General features: G+C 49.7%; 1 protein-coding gene across 1 annotated transcript in view; it reads right to left on the reverse strand.

Moving 5' to 3' along the window:
• The window catches only part of tnfrsf21 (tumor necrosis factor receptor superfamily, member 21), a gene marked incomplete at both ends in the record, with an annotated part of 34,869 nt that extends 12,402 nt beyond the window's left edge, over positions 1-22,467 (reverse strand). Inside the window, 3 exons of the mRNA XM_084446460.1 lie at positions 16,472-17,077; positions 20,069-20,744; positions 22,411-22,467. Coding sequence (XP_084302586.1) covers positions 16,472-17,077; positions 20,069-20,744; positions 22,411-22,467 — 1,339 coding nt within the window. The remainder of the gene's footprint in view (positions 1-16,471; positions 17,078-20,068; positions 20,745-22,410) is intronic.
• Between the last annotated feature and the right edge of the window lie 480 nt (positions 22,468-22,947).

Consider the following 22,947-nt stretch of genomic DNA (forward strand, 5'->3'; position numbering starts at 1 on the left):
CCTCTCTCTCTCTCTCTCTCTCTCTGCCTCTCTCTCTCCCCCTCTCTCTCTCCCCCTCTCTCTCTATCTCTCTCCCTCTCTCTCTCTCTCTCTCTCTCTCTCTCTCTCTCTGTCTCTAGGTGGTTTCACTGGAGGCAGAGGAGACGGTCACGACAACAAACAACACAGTCAGTCACCAACAGGAAGCTGCAGCATTTTCATATGGTTTCGACTGCTTAGATAAGTTCTTCAATTTGTTAAATAGATTACTTCCTCAGTGAAGGTTGACTCCCATTTTAAGATGTCACATGAGATATTTAAAATGGTTCCAAAATAAAATCAACTTGTGCAACAAATGTCTGTTTCCAAAGTTTTATGATATTCTGTCAAACAAAATCACAATCGAATCACAGTAAACCAAGTTAAAGGGGAATAAACGCTTAAGATTGATCAATTCAATTTGGCATTGGTGGTCATGATCCCAGCCCAGTCCAGCCCCAAACAGCCCAGCCCAGCCCAGCCCAGCCCAACCCAGCCCAGCCCAGCCCAGCCCAGCCCAGCCCAGCCCAGCCCAGCCCAGCCCAGCTCAGCCCAACCTAGCCCAACCCAGGCCAGCCCAGCCCAGCCCAGCCCAGCCCAGCCCAACCTAGCCTAGCCTAGCCCAGCCCAGCCCAGCCCAGCCACGCCCAGTCCAGCAGAACCTAGCCCAGCCCAGCCCAGCCCAGCCCAGCCCAACCTAGCCTAGCCCAACTTAGCCCAGCCCAGCCCAGCCCAGCCCAGCCCAGCCCAACCTAGTCCAGCCCAGCTCAGCTCAGCCCAGTCCAGCTCCAAACAGCCCAACCTAGCCCAGCCCAGCCCAGCCCAGCCCAGCCCAGCTCAGCCCAGCCCAACCTCTGCCTGTGGTCTCGCCAAGGGGGATGTCCTTAGATCTGCGCTGTGTACTCCATGCCTTTCCTCCTCTCATCCTCTCCTCTCCTCCTTGCTACTCCCTACCTCTCCTCCTCTTCTCCTAGCTACTCCCTACCGCTACTCCTCTCCTCCTCCTCGCTCTTCGCTGGCTCCGTATGGAAGAAGCAGGGTTTTTAGCTCCCTGTTAGCCAGTATATGTTTCCCATTCCTGTCTTTACTGCCTCTGTTTTAACTGCTCTAGTAAACACACATCAGAGGCCTGGGGGAGCCAATCAAACACCTTGGACCAATTAAGACAATGTTTTGTTTTGTGTTTGAGAGAGTAAATAGCTGCGTAAAGTCAGTAACGGAATATGTCATGCACACACACACACACACACACGCACACACAAATGCAGGAACACACACACACACATACACACATGCAGGAACACACACACACACAGCAACAGACACACAAACAAACACACACAGGAATACATATACACACACATATACACAGATCCACACACACACACACACATATACACACACATAGACATGCATCCTCACAAGCAATATGAATGTAAACTTTGGCATCTATTCTGACAAACATTCTGTAATCATTTTCAATGAGCATGCCGTAAATTCAAATAGCTCTCTGAAGTCTGAAATACAATGAAATACTTTGAAGAAATGGAGTAGACAAACAACACAGTAAAAATCCAGATTGTTTGTGCATCTGGACACGCTTTTGAAAGATATGACCTCTCTACAGTAAAGACAGGAATGTCAAACTAGACACCTGATATCTTGATTGCGTGTCTAACTAATGGAGGAGCCTGAGCTCATCGTGGGAGCCTGCATCAATGTCACTGTAATAGAAGAGGCTGTTTTTCACTGAAGAACCTGGATTACATATCTGACAGGAGCAGGCTTCCCATGCAGAGGCCAGGGTTCTACTGAGGCCAGGGTTCTACTGAGGCTGGGGTTCTACTGTTGCTGGGGTTCTACTGATGCTGAGGTTTTACTGAGGCTGGGGTTCTACCGAGGCTGGGTTTCTACTGATGCTGTAGTTCTACTGAGGCCCTTTGGATATAAGGCGCTTCTTAGTCATGAGGAAAAACTACTCCAACATCTGTTAAATCTTTGTTTGTGATTTAAACCTGAAAAATCCATTAAAAAATCATTTAAAAATCCTTTATTTTAGCATATCATATAGTAAGTTAATAACGGCATTAAAATAAAGTCTTAAGGGATTTCGAAGTGCCTAAAGCTTCCAACGCGTTTCCACCTTGTTCCACATTGAGCCTCTGATCAGCATACGACTTGGGAAGCGGAATATACTTTGTCTGAAAAGAAACTGCTGTTGATGTTTGCTCTTGTAGATGAGTGTTGTTGATGTTGGCTGTTGTTGATGTTTGCTGTTCATCCAGTGGCCGCCGTTTTCTATTGTGTTCACTTATCCACGTTATTGTCGACCAGTCGCATGGCGACAGACAGTGAACAGGTACACAGTGCTCAGCTCACCGGCTCTCCAACAGTGGGAACCCTGTAATCAGACAGCAAGCTGAGGCCTACCCTGCCCCCCCCCCTCTACCCTCCTCCCCCTGCATGTGTCTGTGAGAGTGCTGATAAAGTTGAGCTACTCCCCAGCCCGGAGCAGACCACAGAGAACTGGAATAATCTGGTTTGAACTGCACCGGAGCTTGCGGGTGCTCAGTTGTGGCTCCCAGGACAGCTGAGCCCAGTGAGATAGGCGGACGGGCGGGTGGGGACGTATGTGAGCCTGATGCAGCGCTGCAGAGGCTGGGGTTTCACCACGATTACCCAGCAGCCCATGGGTCACGGGCTGTCACCCCGGTGACCATAGCAACCATCGCTACAGACAGCAAGACAGCGGGGAGAAAGAGAGGGAGAGAGAAAGAGAAAACAAGAGAAAGAAGAGACAGAGAGAGGGAGAGAAACAGAGAGAAAGGGCGAGACAGGGAGAGAGAGACAGAAAGAGACAGAGGGAGAGAGAGAGAGGGAGGGAGAGAGAGAGAGAAGAACAAACAGAAAAGAGAGGAGAGGAGTGGAGCTGCAGGTGAGGGAGGGAGAAATATGGACACAGAGGTGCAGACCAAGACCACAGCCCTGCTCTGGTGCCTGAACCCCCCTACCATCACGAACCCTACTGGTGAACCTGCCTTCCATCACATATCAACCTTACTGGTGAACCTGCCTTCCATCACATATCAACCTTACTGGTGAACCTGCCTACCATCACATATCAACCTTACTGGTGAACCTGCCTACCATCACATATCAACTCTACTGGTGAACCTGCCCTACCATCACATATCAACTCTACTGGTGAACCTGCCCTACCATCACATATCAACCCTACTAGTGAACCTGCCCTACCATCACATATCAACTCTACTGTTGAACCTGTCCAACCATCACATATCAACCCTACTGGTGAACCTGCCCTATCATTACATACCAACCCTACTGGTGAACCTGCCCTACCATCACATACCCTACTGGTGAACCTGACTACCATCACATACCCTACTGGTGAACCTGCACTACCATCACATACCCTACTGGTGAACCTGCCTACCATCACATATCAACCCTACTGTTGAACCTGTCCAACCATCAAATATCAACCCTACTGGTGAACCTGCCTACCATCACATATCAACCCTACTGGTGAACCTGCCCTACCATCACATAGCAACCCTACTGGTGAACCTGCCCTACCATCACATACCCTACTGGTGAACCTGCACTACCATCACATACCCTATGGGTGAACCTGCCCTACCATCACATACCCTACTGGTGAACCTGCCCTACCATCAAATATCAACCCTACTAGTGAACCTGCCCTACTATTACATATCAACTCTACTGGTGAACATGCCAACCATCACATATCAACTCTACTGGTAAACCTGCCCTACCATCACGTACCCTACTGGTGAACCTGCCCTACCATCAATTATCAACCCTACTAGTCAACCTGCCTACCATCACATATCACCTCTACTGGTCAACCTGCCCTACCATCACATATCAACTCTACTGGTGAACCTGCCAACCATCACATATCAACCCTACTGGTGAACCTGCCCTACCATCACATACCAACCCTACTGGTGAACCTGCCCTACCATCACATACCCTACTGGTGAACCTGCACTACCATCACGTACCCTATGGGTGAACCTGCCCTACCATCACATACCCTAATGGTGAACCTGCCCTACCATCACATATCAACCTTACTAGTGAACCTGCCCTACAATTACATATCAACTCTACTGGTGAACATGCCAACCATCACATATCAACAATACTGGTAAACCTGCCCTACCATCACATACCAACCCTACTGGTGAACCTGCCCTATCATTACATACCAACCCTACTGGTGAACCTGCCCTACCATCACATACCCTACTGGTGAACCTGCCTACCATCACATACCCTACTGGTGAACCTGCACTACCATCACATACCCGACTGGTGAACCTGCCTACCATCACATATCACCTCTACTGGTCAACCTGCCCTACCATCACATATCAACTCTACTGGTGAACCTGCCAACCATCACATATCAACCCTACTAGTGAACCTGCCTTCCATCACATATCAACCCTACTGGTGAACCTGTCCAACCATCACATATCAACCCTACCGGTGAACCTGCCCTATCATTACATACCAACCCTACTGGTGAACCTGCCCTACCATCACATACCCTACTGGTGAACCTGCCTACCATCACATACCCTACTGGTGAACCTGCACTACCATCACATACCCGACTGGTGAACCTGCCTACCATCACATATCAACTCTACACTACCATCACATACCCTACTGGTGAACCTGCACTACCATCACATACCCTACTGGTGAACCTGCCTACCATCACATATCAATTCTACTGGTGAACCTGCCCTACCATCACATATCAACCGTACTAGTGAACCTGCCTTACCATCACATATCAACCCTACTGTTGAACCTGTCCAACCATCACTTATCAACCCTACTGGTGAACCTGTCTACCATCACATATCAACCCTACTGGTTAACCTGCCCTACCATCACATACCAACCCTACTGGTGAACCTGCCCTACCATCACATACCCTACTGGTGAACCTGCACTACCATCACAAACCCTATGGGTGAACCTGCCCTACCATCACATACCCTACTGGTGAACCTGCCCTACCATCAAATATCAACCCTACTAGTGAGCCTGCCCTACTATTACATATCAACTCTACTGGTGAACATGCCAACCATCACATATCAACTCAACTGGTAAACCTGCCCTACCATCACGTACCCTACTAGTGAACCTGCCCTACCATCAATTATCAACCCTACTAGTCAACCTGCCTACCATCACATATCACCTCTACTGGTCAACCTGCCCTACCATCACATATCAACTCTACTGGTGAACCTGCCAACCATCACATATCAACTCTACTGGTGAACCTGCCCTACCATCACATACCCTACTGGTGAACCTGTCCAACCATCACATATCAACCCTACTAGTGAACCTGCCTTCCATCACGTATCAACTCTACTGGGGAACCTGCCCTACCATCACATACCCTACTGGTGAACCTGTCCTACCATCACATATCAACCCTACTGGTGAACCTGCCTTCCATCACATATCAACCCTACTGGTGAACCTGCCTTCCATCAAATATCGACCCTACTGGTGAACCTGCCTGCCATCAAATATCGACCCTACTGGTGAACCTGCCTTCCATCACATATCAACCCTACTGGTGAACCTGCCTACCATCACATATCAACCCTACTGATGAACCTGCCTACCATCACATATCGACCCTACTGGTGAACCTGCCCGAACCATCACATATCAACCCTACTGCTGAACTTGCCAACCATCACATATCAACTCTACTGGTGAACATGCCTGCCATCACATATCAACCCTACTGGTGAACCTGCCTACCATCATATATTAACCCTACTGGTGAACCTGCCCTACCATCACATACCCTACTGGTGAACCTGCCCTACCATCACATATCAACCCTACTGGTGAACCTACCATACTATCACATACCTGTATCAACCCTACTGGTGAACCTGCCCTGCCCTACCATCAAATATGAACCCTACTGGTGAACCTGCCCTGCCATCACATATCAACTCTACTGCTGACCCTGCCCTACCATCACATATCAACTCTACTGGTGAACCTGCCTTCCATCACATATCAACTCTACTGGTGAACCTGCCTTACCATCACATATCAACCCTACTGGTGAACCTGCCTTCCATCGCATATCAACTTTACTGGTGAACCTGCCCTACCATCACATATCAACTCTACTGGTGAACCTGCCCTACCTTCACATATCAACCCTACTGGTGAACCTGCCTTCCATCGCATATTAACTTTACTGGTGAACCTGCCCTACCATCACATATCAATTCTACTGGTGAACCTGCCCTACCATCACATATCAACCGTACTAGTGAACCTGCCTTACCATCACATATCAACCCTACTGTTGAACCTGTCCAACCATCACATATCAACCCTACTGGTGAACCTGCCTACCATCACATATCAACCCTACTGGTGAACCTGCCCTACCATCACATACCAACCCTACTGGTGAACCTGCCCTACCATCACATACCCAACTGGTGAACCTGCACTACCATCACAAACCCTATGGGTGAACCTGCCCTACCATCACATACCCTACTGGTGAACCTGCCCTACCATCAAATATCAACCCTACTAGTGAACCTGCCCTTCTATTACATATCAACTCTACTGTTGAACATGCCAACCATCACATATCAACTCTACTAGTCAACCTGCCTACCATCACATATCACCTCTACTGGTCAACCTGCCCTACCATCACATATCAACTCTACTGGTGAACCTGCCAACCATCACATATCAACTCTACTGGTGAACCTGCCCTACCATCACATATCAACCCTACTAGTGAACCTGCCTTCCATCACATATCAACTCTACTAGGGAACCTGCCCTACCATCACATACCCTACTGGTGAACCTGTCCTACCATCACATATCAACCCTACTGGTGAACCTGCCTTCCATCACATATCAACCCTACTGGTGAACCTGCCTACCATCACATATCAACCCTACTGGTGAACCTGTCCTGCCCTTCCATCACATATCAACCCTACTGGTGAACTTGCCCTGCCCTACCATCACATATCAACCCTACTGGTAAACCTGCCCACCATCAAATATCGACCCTACTGGTGAACCTGCCCGCCATCAAATATCGACCCTACTGGTGAACCTGCCTTCCATCACATATCAACCCTACTGGTGAACCTGCCTACCATCACATATCAACCCTACTGATGAACCTGCCTACCATCACATATCGACCCTACTGGTGAACCTGCCCGAACCATCACATATCAACCCTACTGCTGAACTTGCCAACCATCACATATCAACTCTACTGGTGAACATGCCTACCATCACATATCAACCCTACTGGTGAACCTGCCTACCATCATATATCAACCCTACTGGTGAACCTGAACCTACCATCACATACTCTACTGGTGAACCTGCCCTACCATCACATATCAACCCTACTGGTGAACCTACCATACTATCACATACCTGTATCAACCCTACTGGTGAACCTGCCCTGCCATCACATATCAACTCTACTGCTGACCCTGCCCTACCATCACATATAAACTCTACTGGTGAACCTGCCTTCCATCACATATCAACTCTACTGGTGAACCTGCCTTACCATCACATATCAACCCTACTGGTGAACCTGCCTTCCATCGCATATCAACTTTACTGGTGAACCTGCCCTACCATCACATATCAACTCTACTGGTGAACCTGCCCTACCTTCACATATCAACCCTACTGGTGAACCTGCCTTCCATCGCATATCAACTTTACTGGTGAACCTGCCCTACCATCACATATCAACTCTACTGGTGAACCTGCCCTACCATCACATATCAACCTTACTAGTGAACCTGCCCTACAATTACATATCAACTCTACTGGTGAACATGCCAACCATCACATATCAACAATACTGGTAAACCTGCCCTACCATCACATACCAACCCTACTGGTGAACCTGCCCTATCATTACATACCAACCCTACTGGTGAACCTGCCCTACCATCACATACCCTACTGGTGAACCTGCCTACCATCACATACCCTACTGGTGAACCTGCACTACCATCACATACCCGACTGGTGAACCTGCCTACCATCACATATCACCTCTACTGGTCAACCTGCCCTACCATCACATATCAACTCTACTGGTGAACCTGCCAACCATCACATATCAACCCTACTAGTGAACCTGCCTTCCATCACATATCAACCCTACTGGTGAACCTGTCCAACCATCACATATCAACCCTACCGGTGAACCTGCCCTATCATTACATACCAACCCTACTGGTGAACCTGCCCTACCATCACATACCCTACTGGTGAACCTGCCTACCATCACATACCCTACTGGTGAACCTGCACTACCATCACATACCCGACTGGTGAACCTGCCTACCATCACATATCAACTCTACACTACCATCACATACCCTACTGGTGAACCTGCACTACCATCACATACCCTACTGGTGAACCTGCCTACCATCACATATCAATTCTACTGGTGAACCTGCCCTACCATCACATATCAACCGTACTAGTGAACCTGCCTTACCATCACATATCAACCCTACTGTTGAACCTGTCCAACCATCACTTATCAACCCTACTGGTGAACCTGTCTACCATCACATATCAACCCTACTGGTTAACCTGCCCTACCATCACATACCAACCCTACTGGTGAACCTGCCCTACCATCACATACCCTACTGGTGAACCTGCACTACCATCACAAACCCTATGGGTGAACCTGCCCTACCATCACATACCCTACTGGTGAACCTGCCCTACCATCAAATATCAACCCTACTAGTGAGCCTGCCCTACTATTACATATCAACTCTACTGGTGAACATGCCAACCATCACATATCAACTCAACTGGTAAACCTGCCCTACCATCACGTACCCTACTAGTGAACCTGCCCTACCATCAATTATCAACCCTACTAGTCAACCTGCCTACCATCACATATCACCTCTACTGGTCAACCTGCCCTACCATCACATATCAACTCTACTGGTGAACCTGCCAACCATCACATATCAACTCTACTGGTGAACCTGCCCTACCATCACATACCCTACTGGTGAACCTGTCCAACCATCACATATCAACCCTACTAGTGAACCTGCCTTCCATCACGTATCAACTCTACTGGGGAACCTGCCCTACCATCACATACCCTACTGGTGAACCTGTCCTACCATCACATATCAACCCTACTGGTGAACCTGCCTTCCATCACATATCAACCCTACTGGTGAACCTGCCTTCCATCAAATATCGACCCTACTGGTGAACCTGCCTGCCATCAAATATCGACCCTACTGGTGAACCTGCCTTCCATCACATATCAACCCTACTGGTGAACCTGCCTACCATCACATATCAACCCTACTGATGAACCTGCCTACCATCACATATCGACCCTACTGGTGAACCTGCCCGAACCATCACATATCAACCCTACTGCTGAACTTGCCAACCATCACATATCAACTCTACTGGTGAACATGCCTGCCATCACATATCAACCCTACTGGTGAACCTGCCTACCATCATATATTAACCCTACTGGTGAACCTGCCCTACCATCACATACCCTACTGGTGAACCTGCCCTACCATCACATATCAACCCTACTGGTGAACCTACCATACTATCACATACCTGTATCAACCCTACTGGTGAACCTGCCCTGCCCTACCATCAAATATGAACCCTACTGGTGAACCTGCCCTGCCATCACATATCAACTCTACTGCTGACCCTGCCCTACCATCACATATCAACTCTACTGGTGAACCTGCCTTCCATCACATATCAACTCTACTGGTGAACCTGCCTTACCATCACATATCAACCCTACTGGTGAACCTGCCTTCCATCGCATATCAACTTTACTGGTGAACCTGCCCTACCATCACATATCAACTCTACTGGTGAACCTGCCCTACCTTCACATATCAACCCTACTGGTGAACCTGCCTTCCATCGCATATTAACTTTACTGGTGAACCTGCCCTACCATCACATATCAATTCTACTGGTGAACCTGCCCTACCATCACATATCAACCGTACTAGTGAACCTGCCTTACCATCACATATCAACCCTACTGTTGAACCTGTCCAACCATCACATATCAACCCTACTGGTGAACCTGCCTACCATCACATATCAACCCTACTGGTGAACCTGCCCTACCATCACATACCAACCCTACTGGTGAACCTGCCCTACCATCACATACCCTACTGGTGAACCTGCACTACCATCACAAACCCTATGGGTGAACCTGCCCTACCATCACATACCCTACTGGTGAACCTGCCCTACCATCAAATATCAACCCTACTAGTGAACCTGCCCTTCTATTACATATCAACTCTACTGTTGAACATGCCAACCATCACATATCAACTCTACTAGTCAACCTGCCTACCATCACATATCACCTCTACTGGTCAACCTGCCCTACCATCACATATCAACTCTACTGGTGAACCTGCCAACCATCACATATCAACTCTACTGGTGAACCTGCCCTACCATCACATATCAACCCTACTAGTGAACCTGCCTTCCATCACATATCAACTCTACTAGGGAACCTGCCCTACCATCACATACCCTACTGGTGAACCTGTCCTACCATCACATATCAACCCTACTGGTGAACCTGCCTTCCATCACATATCAACCCTACTGGTGAACCTGCCTACCATCACATATCAACCCTACTGGTGAACCTGTCCTGCCCTTCCATCACATATCAACCCTACTGGTGAACTTGCCCTGCCCTACCATCACATATCAACCCTACTGGTAAACCTGCCCACCATCAAATATCGACCCTACTGGTGAACCTGCCCGCCATCAAATATCGACCCTACTGGTGAACCTGCCTTCCATCACATATCAACCCTACTGGTGAACCTGCCTACCATCACATATCAACCCTACTGATGAACCTGCCTACCATCACATATCGACCCTACTGGTGAACCTGCCCGAACCATCACATATCAACCCTACTGCTGAACTTGCCAACCATCACATATCAACTCTACTGGTGAACATGCCTACCATCACATATCAACCCTACTGGTGAACCTGCCTACCATCATATATCAACCCTACTGGTGAACCTGAACCTACCATCACATACTCTACTGGTGAACCTGCCCTACCATCACATATCAACCCTACTGGTGAACCTACCATACTATCACATACCTGTATCAACCCTACTGGTGAACCTGCCCTGCCATCACATATCAACTCTACTGCTGACCCTGCCCTACCATCACATATAAACTCTACTGGTGAACCTGCCTTCCATCACATATCAACTCTACTGGTGAACCTGCCTTACCATCACATATCAACCCTACTGGTGAACCTGCCTTCCATCGCATATCAACTTTACTGGTGAACCTGCCCTACCATCACATATCAACTCTACTGGTGAACCTGCCCTACCTTCACATATCAACCCTACTGGTGAACCTGCCTTCCATCGCATATTAACTTTACTGGTGAACCTGCCCTACCATCACATATCAATTCTACTGGTGAACCTGCCCTACCATCACATATCAACCGTACTAGTGAACCTGCCTTACCATCACATATCAACCCTACTGTTGAACCTGTCCAACCATCACATATCAACCCTACTGGTGAACCTGCCTACCATCACATATCAACCCTACTGGTGAACCTGCCCTACCATCACATACCAACCCTACTGGTGAACCTGCCCTACCATCACATACCCTACTGGTGAACCTGCACTACCATCACAAACCCTATGGGTGAACCTGCCCTACCATCACATACCCTACTGGTGAACCTGCCCTACCATCAAATATCAACCCTACTAGTGAACCTGCCCTACTATTACATATCAACTCTACTGGTGAACATGCCAACCATCACATATCAACTCTACTAGTCAACCTGCCTACCATCACATATCACCTCTACTGGTCAACCTGCCCTACCATCACATATCAACTCTACTGGTGAACCTGCCAACCATCACATATCAACTCTACTGGTGAACCTGCCAACCATCACATATCAACCCTACTAGTGAACCTGCCTTCCATCACATATCAACTCTACTAGGGAACCTGCCCTACCATCACATACCCTACTGGTGAACCTGTCCTACCATCACATATCAACCCTACTGGTGAACCTGCCTTCCATCACATATCAACCCTACTGGTGAACCTGCCTACCATCACATATCAACCCTACTGGTGAACCTGTCCTGCCCTTCCATCACATATCAACCCTACTGGTGAACTTGCCCTGCCCTACCATCACATATCAACCCTACTGGTGAACCTGCCCACCATCAAATATCGACCCTACTGGTGAACCTGCCCGCCATCAAATATCGACCCTACTGGTGAACCTGCCTTCCATCACATATCAACCCTACTGGTGAACCTGCCTACCATCACATATCAACCCTACTGATGAACCTGCCTACCATCACATATCGACCCTACTGGTGAACCTGCCCGAACCATCACATATCAACCCTACTGCTGAACTTGCCAACCATCACATATCAACTCTACTGGTGAACATGCCTACCATCACATATCAACCCTACTGGTGAACCTGCCTACCATCATATATCAACCCTACTGGTGAACCTGCCCTACCATCACATATCAACCCTACTGGTGAACCTACCCTACCATCACATACCTGTATCAACCCTACTGGTGAACCTGCCCTGCCCTACCATCACATATCAACCCTACTGGTGAACCTACCCTACTATCACATACCTGTATCAACTCTACTGGTGAACCTGCCCTGCCCTACCATCACATATGAACCCTACTGGTGAACCTGCCCTGCCATCACATATCAACTCTACTGCTGACCCTGCCCTACCATCACATATCAACTCTACTGGTGAACCTGCCTTCCATCACATATCAACTCTACTGGTGAACCTGCCTTACCATCACATATCAACCCTACTGGTGAACCTGCCTTCCATCGCATATCAACTTTACTGGTGAACCTGCCCTACCATCACATATCAACTCTACTGGTGAACCTGCCCTACCTTCACATATCAACCCTACTGGTGAACCTGCCTACCATCACATATCAACCCTACTGGTGAACTTGCCCTGCCCTACCATCACATATCAACCCTACTGGTGAACCTGCCTACTATCACATATTGACCCTACTGGTGAACCTGCCCTACCATCACATATCAACTCTACTGGTGAACCTGCCTACCAACACATATCAACTCTACTGGTGAACCTGCCTTCCATCACATATCAACTCTACTGGTGAACCTGCCTTACCATCACATATCAACCCTACTGGTGAACCTGCCTTCCATCGCATACTGTATCAACTTTACTGGTGAACCTGCCCTACCATCACATATCAACTCTACTGGTGAACCTGCCCTACCTTCACATGTCAACCCTATTGGTGAACCTGCCTACCATCACATATCAACCCTACTGGTGAACTTGCCCTGCCCTACCATCACATATCAACCCTACTGGTGAACCTGCCTACTATCACATATTGACCCTACTGGTGAACCTGCCCTTCCATCACATATCAACCCTAATGGTGAACCTGCCCACCATCAAATATCGACCCTACTGGTGAACCTGCCTTCCATCACATATCAACCCTAATGGTGAACGTGCCCTCCATCACATGCCGTAATGGTGAACCTGCCCTACCATCACATATCAGCCCTACTGGTGATCCTGCCCTGCCCTACCAACACATATCAACCTTACTGGTGAACCTGCCCTACCATCACATATCAACTCTTCTGGTGAACCTGCCCTAACATCACATATCAACCCTACTGGTGAACCTGCCTACCATCACATATCAACCCTACCGGAGAACTTTCCCTGTCTTACCATCACATATCAACCCTAATGGTGAACCTGCCCACCATCAAATATCGACCCTACTGGTGAACCTGCCTTTCATCACATATCAACCCTAATGGTGAACCTGCCCTACCATCACATATCAACTCTACTGGTGAACCTGCCCTACCATCACATATCAACCCTACTGGTGTACCTGCCTACCATCACATATCAACCCTATTGGAGAAATTGCCCTGCCCTACCATCACATATCAACCCTACTGGTGAACCTGCCCACCTTCAAATATCGACCCTACTGGTGAACCTGCCTTCCATCACTTTTCAACCCTACTGGTGAACCTGCCCTACCATCACATATCAACTCTACTGGTGAACCTGCCCTACCATCACACACACATCAACCCTACTGGTGAACCTGCCTACCATCACATATCAACCCTATTTGGAGAACTTGCCCTGCCCTACCATCATATATCAACCCTACTGGTGAACCTGCCCACCATCCAATATCAACCCTACTGGTGAACCTGCCCTGCCATCACATATCAACCCTACTGCTGAACCTGCCTACCATTACATATCAACTCTACTGGTGAACCTGCCTACCAACACATATCGACCCTACTGGTGAACCTGTCTACCATCACATATCAACTCTACTGGTGAACCTGCCTACCATCACATATCAACTCTACTGGTGAATCTGCCCTACCATCACATATCAACCCTACTGGTGAACCTGTCCAACCATCACATATCAACCGTACTGGTGAACCTGCCTACCATCACATATCAACTCTACTTGTGAACCTGCCCTACCACCACATATCAACCCTACTGGCGAACTTGCCCTACCATCACATTTTAACCTGCCCTACCATCACATATCAACTCTCCTGATGAACCTGCCCAACCATCACATATCAACCCTACTGGTGAACTTGCCCTACCATCACATTTCAACCTGCACTACCATCACATATCAACCCTACTGGTGAACCTGTCTGCCTCACATATGTATAAAACATGTAGCATGAAGGAGTCCATGGAAAACCAATGATACTAACTTAATTATGACAAGTCACGAGGGAAACTGTAACATTCTCTTTGCTGACATTTGGACATTTCTTTCAGATGAAATCGAACTGATTGAAAGAGGAATTCATTTGAAATAAGGGTCGAATAGACCACTCATCCTGTCATCTGACAATGCTCTAGTAGACCACTGTGAAATCGCTGACCTGCCATCAAACATACAGCAGATAGGACTCACCCTGTCATTTGATAGGTCACAGTACTCACCCTGTCATTTGATAGTACACAGCACTCACCCTGTCCTCCTATGACACAGTAGACCGGACTCACCCTGTCCTGCTATGACACAGTAGACCAGACTTACCCTGTCCTGCTATGACACAGTAGACCAGACTCACCCTGTCCTGCTATGACACAGTAGACCAGACTCACCCTGTCCTCCTATGACACAGTAGACCAGACTCACCCTGTCCTGCTATGACACAGTAGACCTGACTCACCCTGTCCTGCTATGACACAGTAGACCAGACTCACCCTGTCCTCCTATGACACAGTATACCAGACTCACCCTGTCCTGCTATGACACAGTAGACCAGACTCACCCTGTCCTGCTATGACACAGTAGACCAGACTCACCCTGTCCTGCTATGACACAGTAGACCGGACTCACCGTGTCCTGCTATGAAACAGTAGACTGGACTCACCCTGTCCTGCTATGACACAGTAGACCAGACTCACCCTGTCCTGCTATGACACAGTAGACCAGACTCACCCTGTCCTGCTATGACACAGTAGACCAGACTCACCCTGTCCTGCTATGACACAGTAGACCGGACTCACCGTGTCCTGCTATGACACAGTAGACCGGACTCACCCTGTCCTGCTATGACACAGTAGACCAGACTCACCCTGTCCTCCTATGACACAGTAGACCTGACTCACCCTGTCCTGCTATGACACAGTAGACCGGACTCACCCTGTCCTGCTATGACACAGTAGACCTGACTCACCCTGTCCTGCTATGACACAGTAGACCGGACTCACCCTGTCCTGCTATGACACAGTAGACCTGACTCACCCTGTCCTGCTATGACACAGTAGACCGGACTCACCCTGTCCTGCTATGACACAGTAGACCTGACTCACCCTGTCCTGCTATGACACAGTAGACCGGACTCACCCTGTCCTGCTATGACACAGTAGACCTGACTCACCCTGTCCTGCTATGACACAGTAGACCTGACTCACCCTGTCCTGCTATGACACAGTAGACCAGACTCACCCTGTCCTCCTATGACACAGTAGACCAGACTCACCCTGTCCTGCTATGACACAGTAGACCAGACTCACCCTGTCCTGCTATGACACAGTAGACCAGACTCACCCTGTCCTCCTATGACACAGTAGACCAGACTCACCCTGTCCGTTGGAGTGGTAGATCCACCTCTCCTGGGCATGCGTGCGGGGTGTGCTGGGTTTCTTCTGGAGGGCTTTCTCCATGATGCTGCTGGGGTCCTGGCTGGGGCCCTTCTTCAGGACGCGGCTGCTCCTCTTCACGCTGCACACCACGATGACCAGCAGCACCAGCAGCAGCAGCATCACCGTCATCCAGGGCAAATGCTCGTTGATGTCGAAGTGGCTGTGGGTGCTGCTGGGCCTGGGCGAGCCCCTCCTGGTGGGCTTGTACCCCGGCCCGGCCACGCCCTGCCCCTGGCCGCCCGCGGCCCCGCCCTCCAGGCCGTCCGCGGCTTGCCTGTCACCGGTGGCGGAGGGGGGGTTTAGGGGGGCGTGCTGGCGGTCGCGGGCCATTGAGTGTTTGCGGTGGGGTGGTGGTGGTGGAGTGCGTATAGGGTCCTGGGGTCCCGGGCTGGCGGCCGGGCCAGGGGCCCCTTTGTGGTCGTCATCCCTGGGGCCATCCTGGGGGGACCCTACTGGGCTCAGGATGGGGAGGGTCTCCATGGCAAGGGTCTCCATGGCGCTCAGAGAGAGCTCCAGGTCCACAATACCCGCTGGCAGGTTGTAGTCTAGACACACGCACACACACACACACACACACACACACACACACACACACACACACACACACACAGGAGGGAGAGAGGGAGAGAGAGAGACAGAAAGAGAGAATTAAATTCAATCCATCCAAAGGTGATCTGAACCCCAACAACAAAACAGAAGGGAGAAATTGTAAAACTTTAATCCAGAAGCAATCTGCTGGGCAGCTCAGGGACTCACCGCCTCCTTCACTCACTCACTCTCTCTCCCTCCATCTCTCTCTCTCTCTCTCTCTCTCTCTCCCTCCCTCTCTCTCTCTCTCCCTCCCTCTCTCTGTCTATCTCCCTCCCTCTCTCTCTACCTTGCCCTCTCTCTCTCCTTCCCTCCCTCCCTCCCAGACTGCTCAGGCCTCATGTACAGACTGAAACTGGAGCAAATGTCATTACTGCTCCGGTCCCTGTGGGAGGAAGATCTTGAATAAGAAAGAAACATTTTGAACTGAAGAAACAGAGGAAATAAGATGATGAAAGACACTATTAGCCTCTAAAATTATTTTGGATGGATGGATGGATGGATGGATGGATGGATGGATGGATGGATGGATGGATGGATGGATGGATGGATGGATGGATGGATGGATGGATGATGGATGGATGGATGGATGGATGGATGGATGGATGGATGGATGGATGGATGGATGGATGGATGGATAGATAGATACATAGATACTTAATTTCTCCCTGAAGTGAACTTGTTGTACAGTATGGGCCTGTATAGTACAGTACTGACTTGTAACAGTAAAATGAATGGGTGAGTCTTGTTGCTTACAGAACTAGAATCAATACGACTGTGAAAACGGAATCCTCCCCCGGCCATCACTAACCGGATTATCATAACATCATCACATAGATTGTGCTTTGGGGATTGGCACCTGGCCATCATTCTAATCCCAATAATCCTATTACCAGCAGGAAAGTAATCGTAAACCAAGCTGCCCATCTCAACTCCACTGAGTTTCTACTAGGTACCAGAGAGACTGATAAGCTACCCATCTCAACTCTACTGGTTCTACTGGGCACTGGCTACTGTTTCTACTGGTCCCCAATAACTGGCCAGTGTTGCCAATTCCTTCACACCCTGGTTGTGCGACTATAGACAACTATTCCTCACCTCCTCATTGATGGAGAGAGCAGACAGCCACACCAGTGGCATCTCTGAGCCACGTAAAAGCCCTCAGCCCTGCTCACTGAATGGAGAGGGCAAGTTCACCAAGAAAGAGGCCCTCTGTCTCCAGCCAAGACTAACAGCCGTGGCATTGATGGCCGGTTACGGCTGGCTGGACCAGTGATATACTGCTGACTTCCTCGCCACTACGGTCAACAATAGCTCCAGAGAGGAAAAAACAAAGGGAGAAAAAGACGGAAGCGGGTGGCTACAAATAAAGACGTTCCTCAGAGACGTCAGAGACGTCCAACACGTCTGTTATGTCGGAATCTGGGAGTGTGAAGTGTGAAGGTTCTCGGTAACCATAGTAACAGTCAAAGAGCCGTAACTATGTAACACTTTTAGGAATCTGGTATCTTTCCTGACCCCATCAAAAGACAAAAATAACTTTAATAAATATCTTGCGGCATACGAAACTATTTAAAACTTTGCAGAGGACTTGACAAATTAAACATTTTCTGTCATTTCCAGGCATGTACATTATACATGGCCTAAGTGGTTCTAAAAAACAAAAGAGGAAACATTGACCTTCGCTGTGTCCCGGTGAAACATCCATTGTGACTGCTGTCAATATGCAGTTACATAACACTTGTATATAGAGAGGAGAAAGAACCCATCTCTTCTCACACTGTTGAATATACAGCTTCCTCTGTATTCTCTCACACTCATGCTCTTCCTGATTATAACTATTAAACAAAGTGTATTCGTCCTTCCCAGTCGGATATAAACGCTCTCTCACTGAGGTATGCACTACAAGGCGAGTGTGAGGAGTCTGGCAAGGCATGTGACTACAGCAGCAGTAGACTAAACTGTCACTTTATCAGGGTACTGATGGTCTGCTAGCCTGTCTGAGGGCCTGCTAGCCTGTCTGAGGGCCTGCTAGCCTGTCTGAGGGTCTGATAGCATGTCTGAGGGCCTGATAGCCTGTCTGAGGGTCTGCTAGCATGTCTGATGGTCTGCTAGCCTGTCTGAGGGTCTAATAGTATGTCTGAGGGCATGATAGCCTGTCTGAGGGTCTGCTAGCATGTCTGATGGTCTGCTAGCCTGTCTGAGGGCCTGATAGCCTGTCTGAGGGCCTGCTAGCCTGTCTGAGGGTCTGATAGCATGTCTGAGGGCCTGCTAGCCTGTCTGAGGGTCTGATAGCATGTCTGAGGGCCTGATAGCCTGTCTGAGGGTCTGCTAGCATGTCTGAGGGTCAGCTAGCCTGTCTGAGGGTCTGATAGCATGTCTAAGGGCCTGCTAGCCTGTCTGAGGGTCAGGTAGCATGTCTGAGGGCCTTCTAGCCTGTCTGAGGGTCTGGTAGCCTGTCTGATGGTCTGTTAGCCTGTCTGAGGGCCTGCTAGCCTGTCTGAGGGTCTGCTAGCATGTCTGGGGGTCTGCTAGCCTGTCTGAGGGCCTGCTAGCCTGTCTGAGGGTCTGCTTGCTCTGTAGCCTGGCTGATGACCCAGAGAACTGGGGACAGCTCTCTGGGTCATCAGTAAACACAACAATGTAGTAGCAGGTTGTATTTCTCTCCTCACACAGACGGCCTGCTCAGCGATTTCAACTCTTATTTACGTTCTCTACATCTTAATGGAATTCAGAAGACTCTTAAGTGAAGTGTGTTTATCTTCTATGGTTATTTTCCACTGTCAGCCTGTGGCCTAAACAATATTATTCTCTTTGGGTCCCTGATGATGTCCAGCTGAATTATGAGCAGTAAATTCTGCTGAGAAGGGCTTGTTGTTAACGTGTCCGAGGGAAGCGAGGACGCCTGTTGCAGCGTCACATTCACGGGTTAGGAGACTCTGCCTTACCTCTCTGTGCCGACTCTCCCGAAAGGGGTTCGAAGGCGGACTGCACAGAGCCCAGTGGAGGGGCTGGAGAGGAGGAGGAGGAGTGGGGTGCAGGGCTGCAGACGGTATCAGTCTCTATGGTCCCCGCCACCAGCACCAGCAGGCCCTGCGCCAGGCAGTCTGTGTGCGTCCTGCACCTCAGCACGCTGGACGCCACGTCCGAGAAGGTGCCCCTGGCGCACGGCTTACAGCGCACGTCCTCCCGCTCGCTGCCCCGCCTCCTCACGCCGGCGCCTGGCGGGCAGAGGGAGTGGTGCTGGCAGCCCCCCGGGCCCCCCTGCTGGACGAAGCTCCCCGGCGGGCACGCGCAGACGCGGTCCTGTGTGGCAGTGCACGGCAGCTTCTCCACCAGGCCCGGCGGGCAGGGCGGCTGGCACTGGTGGCACCGCTGGGCACCGTTCTCGCTGCGGGTGAAGGTGTCTCTGCCACAGTGGCTGCACTCCCTCACGCTGGCGGGCGTGCAGTGGCGGGACACGAAGGTGCCCGCCGGGCACTTGTCACAGAGCAGCAGCGCGCCCGTGCTGGGGTGCATGTGGCGGTAGTGGCGAGCGGAGAGTGGCGTGGCAGCGGGCCCCGGGCTGGGGGCGGGGCTCAGACCCTGAGCAGAGGACACGCCCACCACAGCAGAGCACAGCAGCTGGACGGACAAGAAGACCACAGAGAGACAAGTGTTGGACTTTTGGACAAGATGACCGTAAAACAGAGTTACGCTACCTTAAACAGACACTTCTTATACTGTGTGCCTCTGCAGATACGTTGTTATTCCTTATCACAGTATCACTCCTCAGTGCAAATGTTTCCTTGGGATGAGAGAGAGATACGGTGGTCAACTGAGGCTTTGGAAAAAGCTACCTAGAGACAGAGCAAAACTATAAATATAGTAGTCTGACCTGGCCGTGGTCATCTCACTGGTGAGTTACTCCTAGTTCTTACTGGCCCTGGTGGGGAACCACATGTTCTGCTAGTTCTTACTGGTTCTGGTGGGGAACCACAGGTTCTGCTAGTTCTTACTGGTCCTGGTGGGAACCACATGTTCTGCTAGTTCTTACTGGTCCTGGCGGGGGACCACATGTTCTGCTAGTTCTTACTGGTCCTGGCGGGGAACCACATGCTCTCTGTGGACTGTTATGCTCAAAGAAACACCGGATGACTCATTGACTCAGTGACATCACCACGGAATGGATTACTCTATGATGTCATCACGTGTGTGTGTATGGGGTGGTGGAGGGAGGGGGGTGTTTAGTGTCATGGTTGTCACTGAAACTGCTCCACCTCTACGGACTCTGTTGGGAGACTACAGCTGCGACCTTCAGTTTGACTGGGAGGCTGACTGAAGTCCACTCATCAGCTGTGTGGACACTGCCATTCTCAAATGATTATGGTTTGAATGGCGTCCATCATAGCAGTAATGGTGAATGTCATCTCACTTCCACACTAACCACAATGCAGATTGTACATAAAACATTGTCATGGCCCACATTGTTTTATTTCCTACTGTAAGTAGGCGGGGTCAGAGAAGCAGGTCTGCTCTGCTTGTTTGAGTGTGTTGGTGCTCCAGGAACATGATATTGGGGACATTAAGTTCTATAATGCAGGGAGAGCTGGATGAGCTGCCTCATCAGGGCGTTGCTCACAGAGCTGTTCAAGTTGTGAGGAAAAGACAGAGTGCTCTTAAATTATTTACTGTACACACACACGCAGACGTACACATACAGACGTACACACACACGTCCCTCACACGCACATACACACACACACGTCCCTCACACGCACGTACACACACGTCCCTCACACGCACGTACACACACACAGGTCCCTCACACACACGTCCCTCACACGCACGTACACACACACACGTCCCTCACACGCATGTACACACACACACACGTCCCACACACGCACATACACACACACACGTCCCTCACACGCACGTACACACATACACGTCCCTCACACGCACGTACACACACACACGTCCCTCACACAAGTTCTGGTTCTGGTCCAATGCACCCCCCCCCCCCCCCCCCCTCCTTCCCCAAAACAGCAGAGCAGAAGTTCAACAGGCAGGGCAGCCAGATATGTGACTAAAGACTTGGTTATACTCCCAAACTGATGCAGACAGCTGAGACGTGTAGGGGTTCTGTTTATACCACTTCTGTAGTCCGCTTGGAGGACGCGGCAGTTGGTACATAGAGGGCGTGCGGACTAGTGCGCACGGTCACAAAACATGGGATTCATGTGGATGTTTGCACAGAGCCCACAGATACCATATCCTCTGATGACTACATTTACCACACGCGGACCCTCGCGTACTTGTGGACACGGAAGTTATAACCAGGGCACACTGTCAATAATCCCATGTGTCATGATACATGTCATATCAACTGAGCCCTAGAGGAATGAGCAGTTGAAGACAGGTGGCCGGGGAAAGGCATCATTCAGCCACAGGGTTTTCTCTGCTCCATCTCTCCTCCCCTATCTCTCATGTCTCTCCTCTTCATGTCTCTCCTCCCCCAGTCTCTCCTCTTCATGTGTCTCCATGCATCTCTTCATGTCCCTCCTCGTTTCTCTCCTCTCCGTCTCTCCCCTGTCTCTCCTCCCCTGTCTCTCCTCATGCATCTCCTCATGTCTCTCCTCCTCAGACCCCATACACCAGGGAAGGGGTAGACATCACATGATCAGATCATCATCATCATCATCCCTTCATATATCATATATCTCTGTTTTCATTACTGTAACACCAATCTGAAGCCTGTGCTAATATGTATATACAGTACAGCAGCAGCTCTAGTAGTGACATACTGTAGCTGAGAGTCCTTGTTAGAGGAGAAAGTGCTATC

This window comes from Borostomias antarcticus, assembly GCF_949987555.1.
Source record: "Borostomias antarcticus genome assembly, chromosome: 12".
Classification (NCBI taxonomy): Eukaryota; Metazoa; Chordata; class Actinopteri; order Stomiiformes; family Stomiidae; genus Borostomias; species Borostomias antarcticus.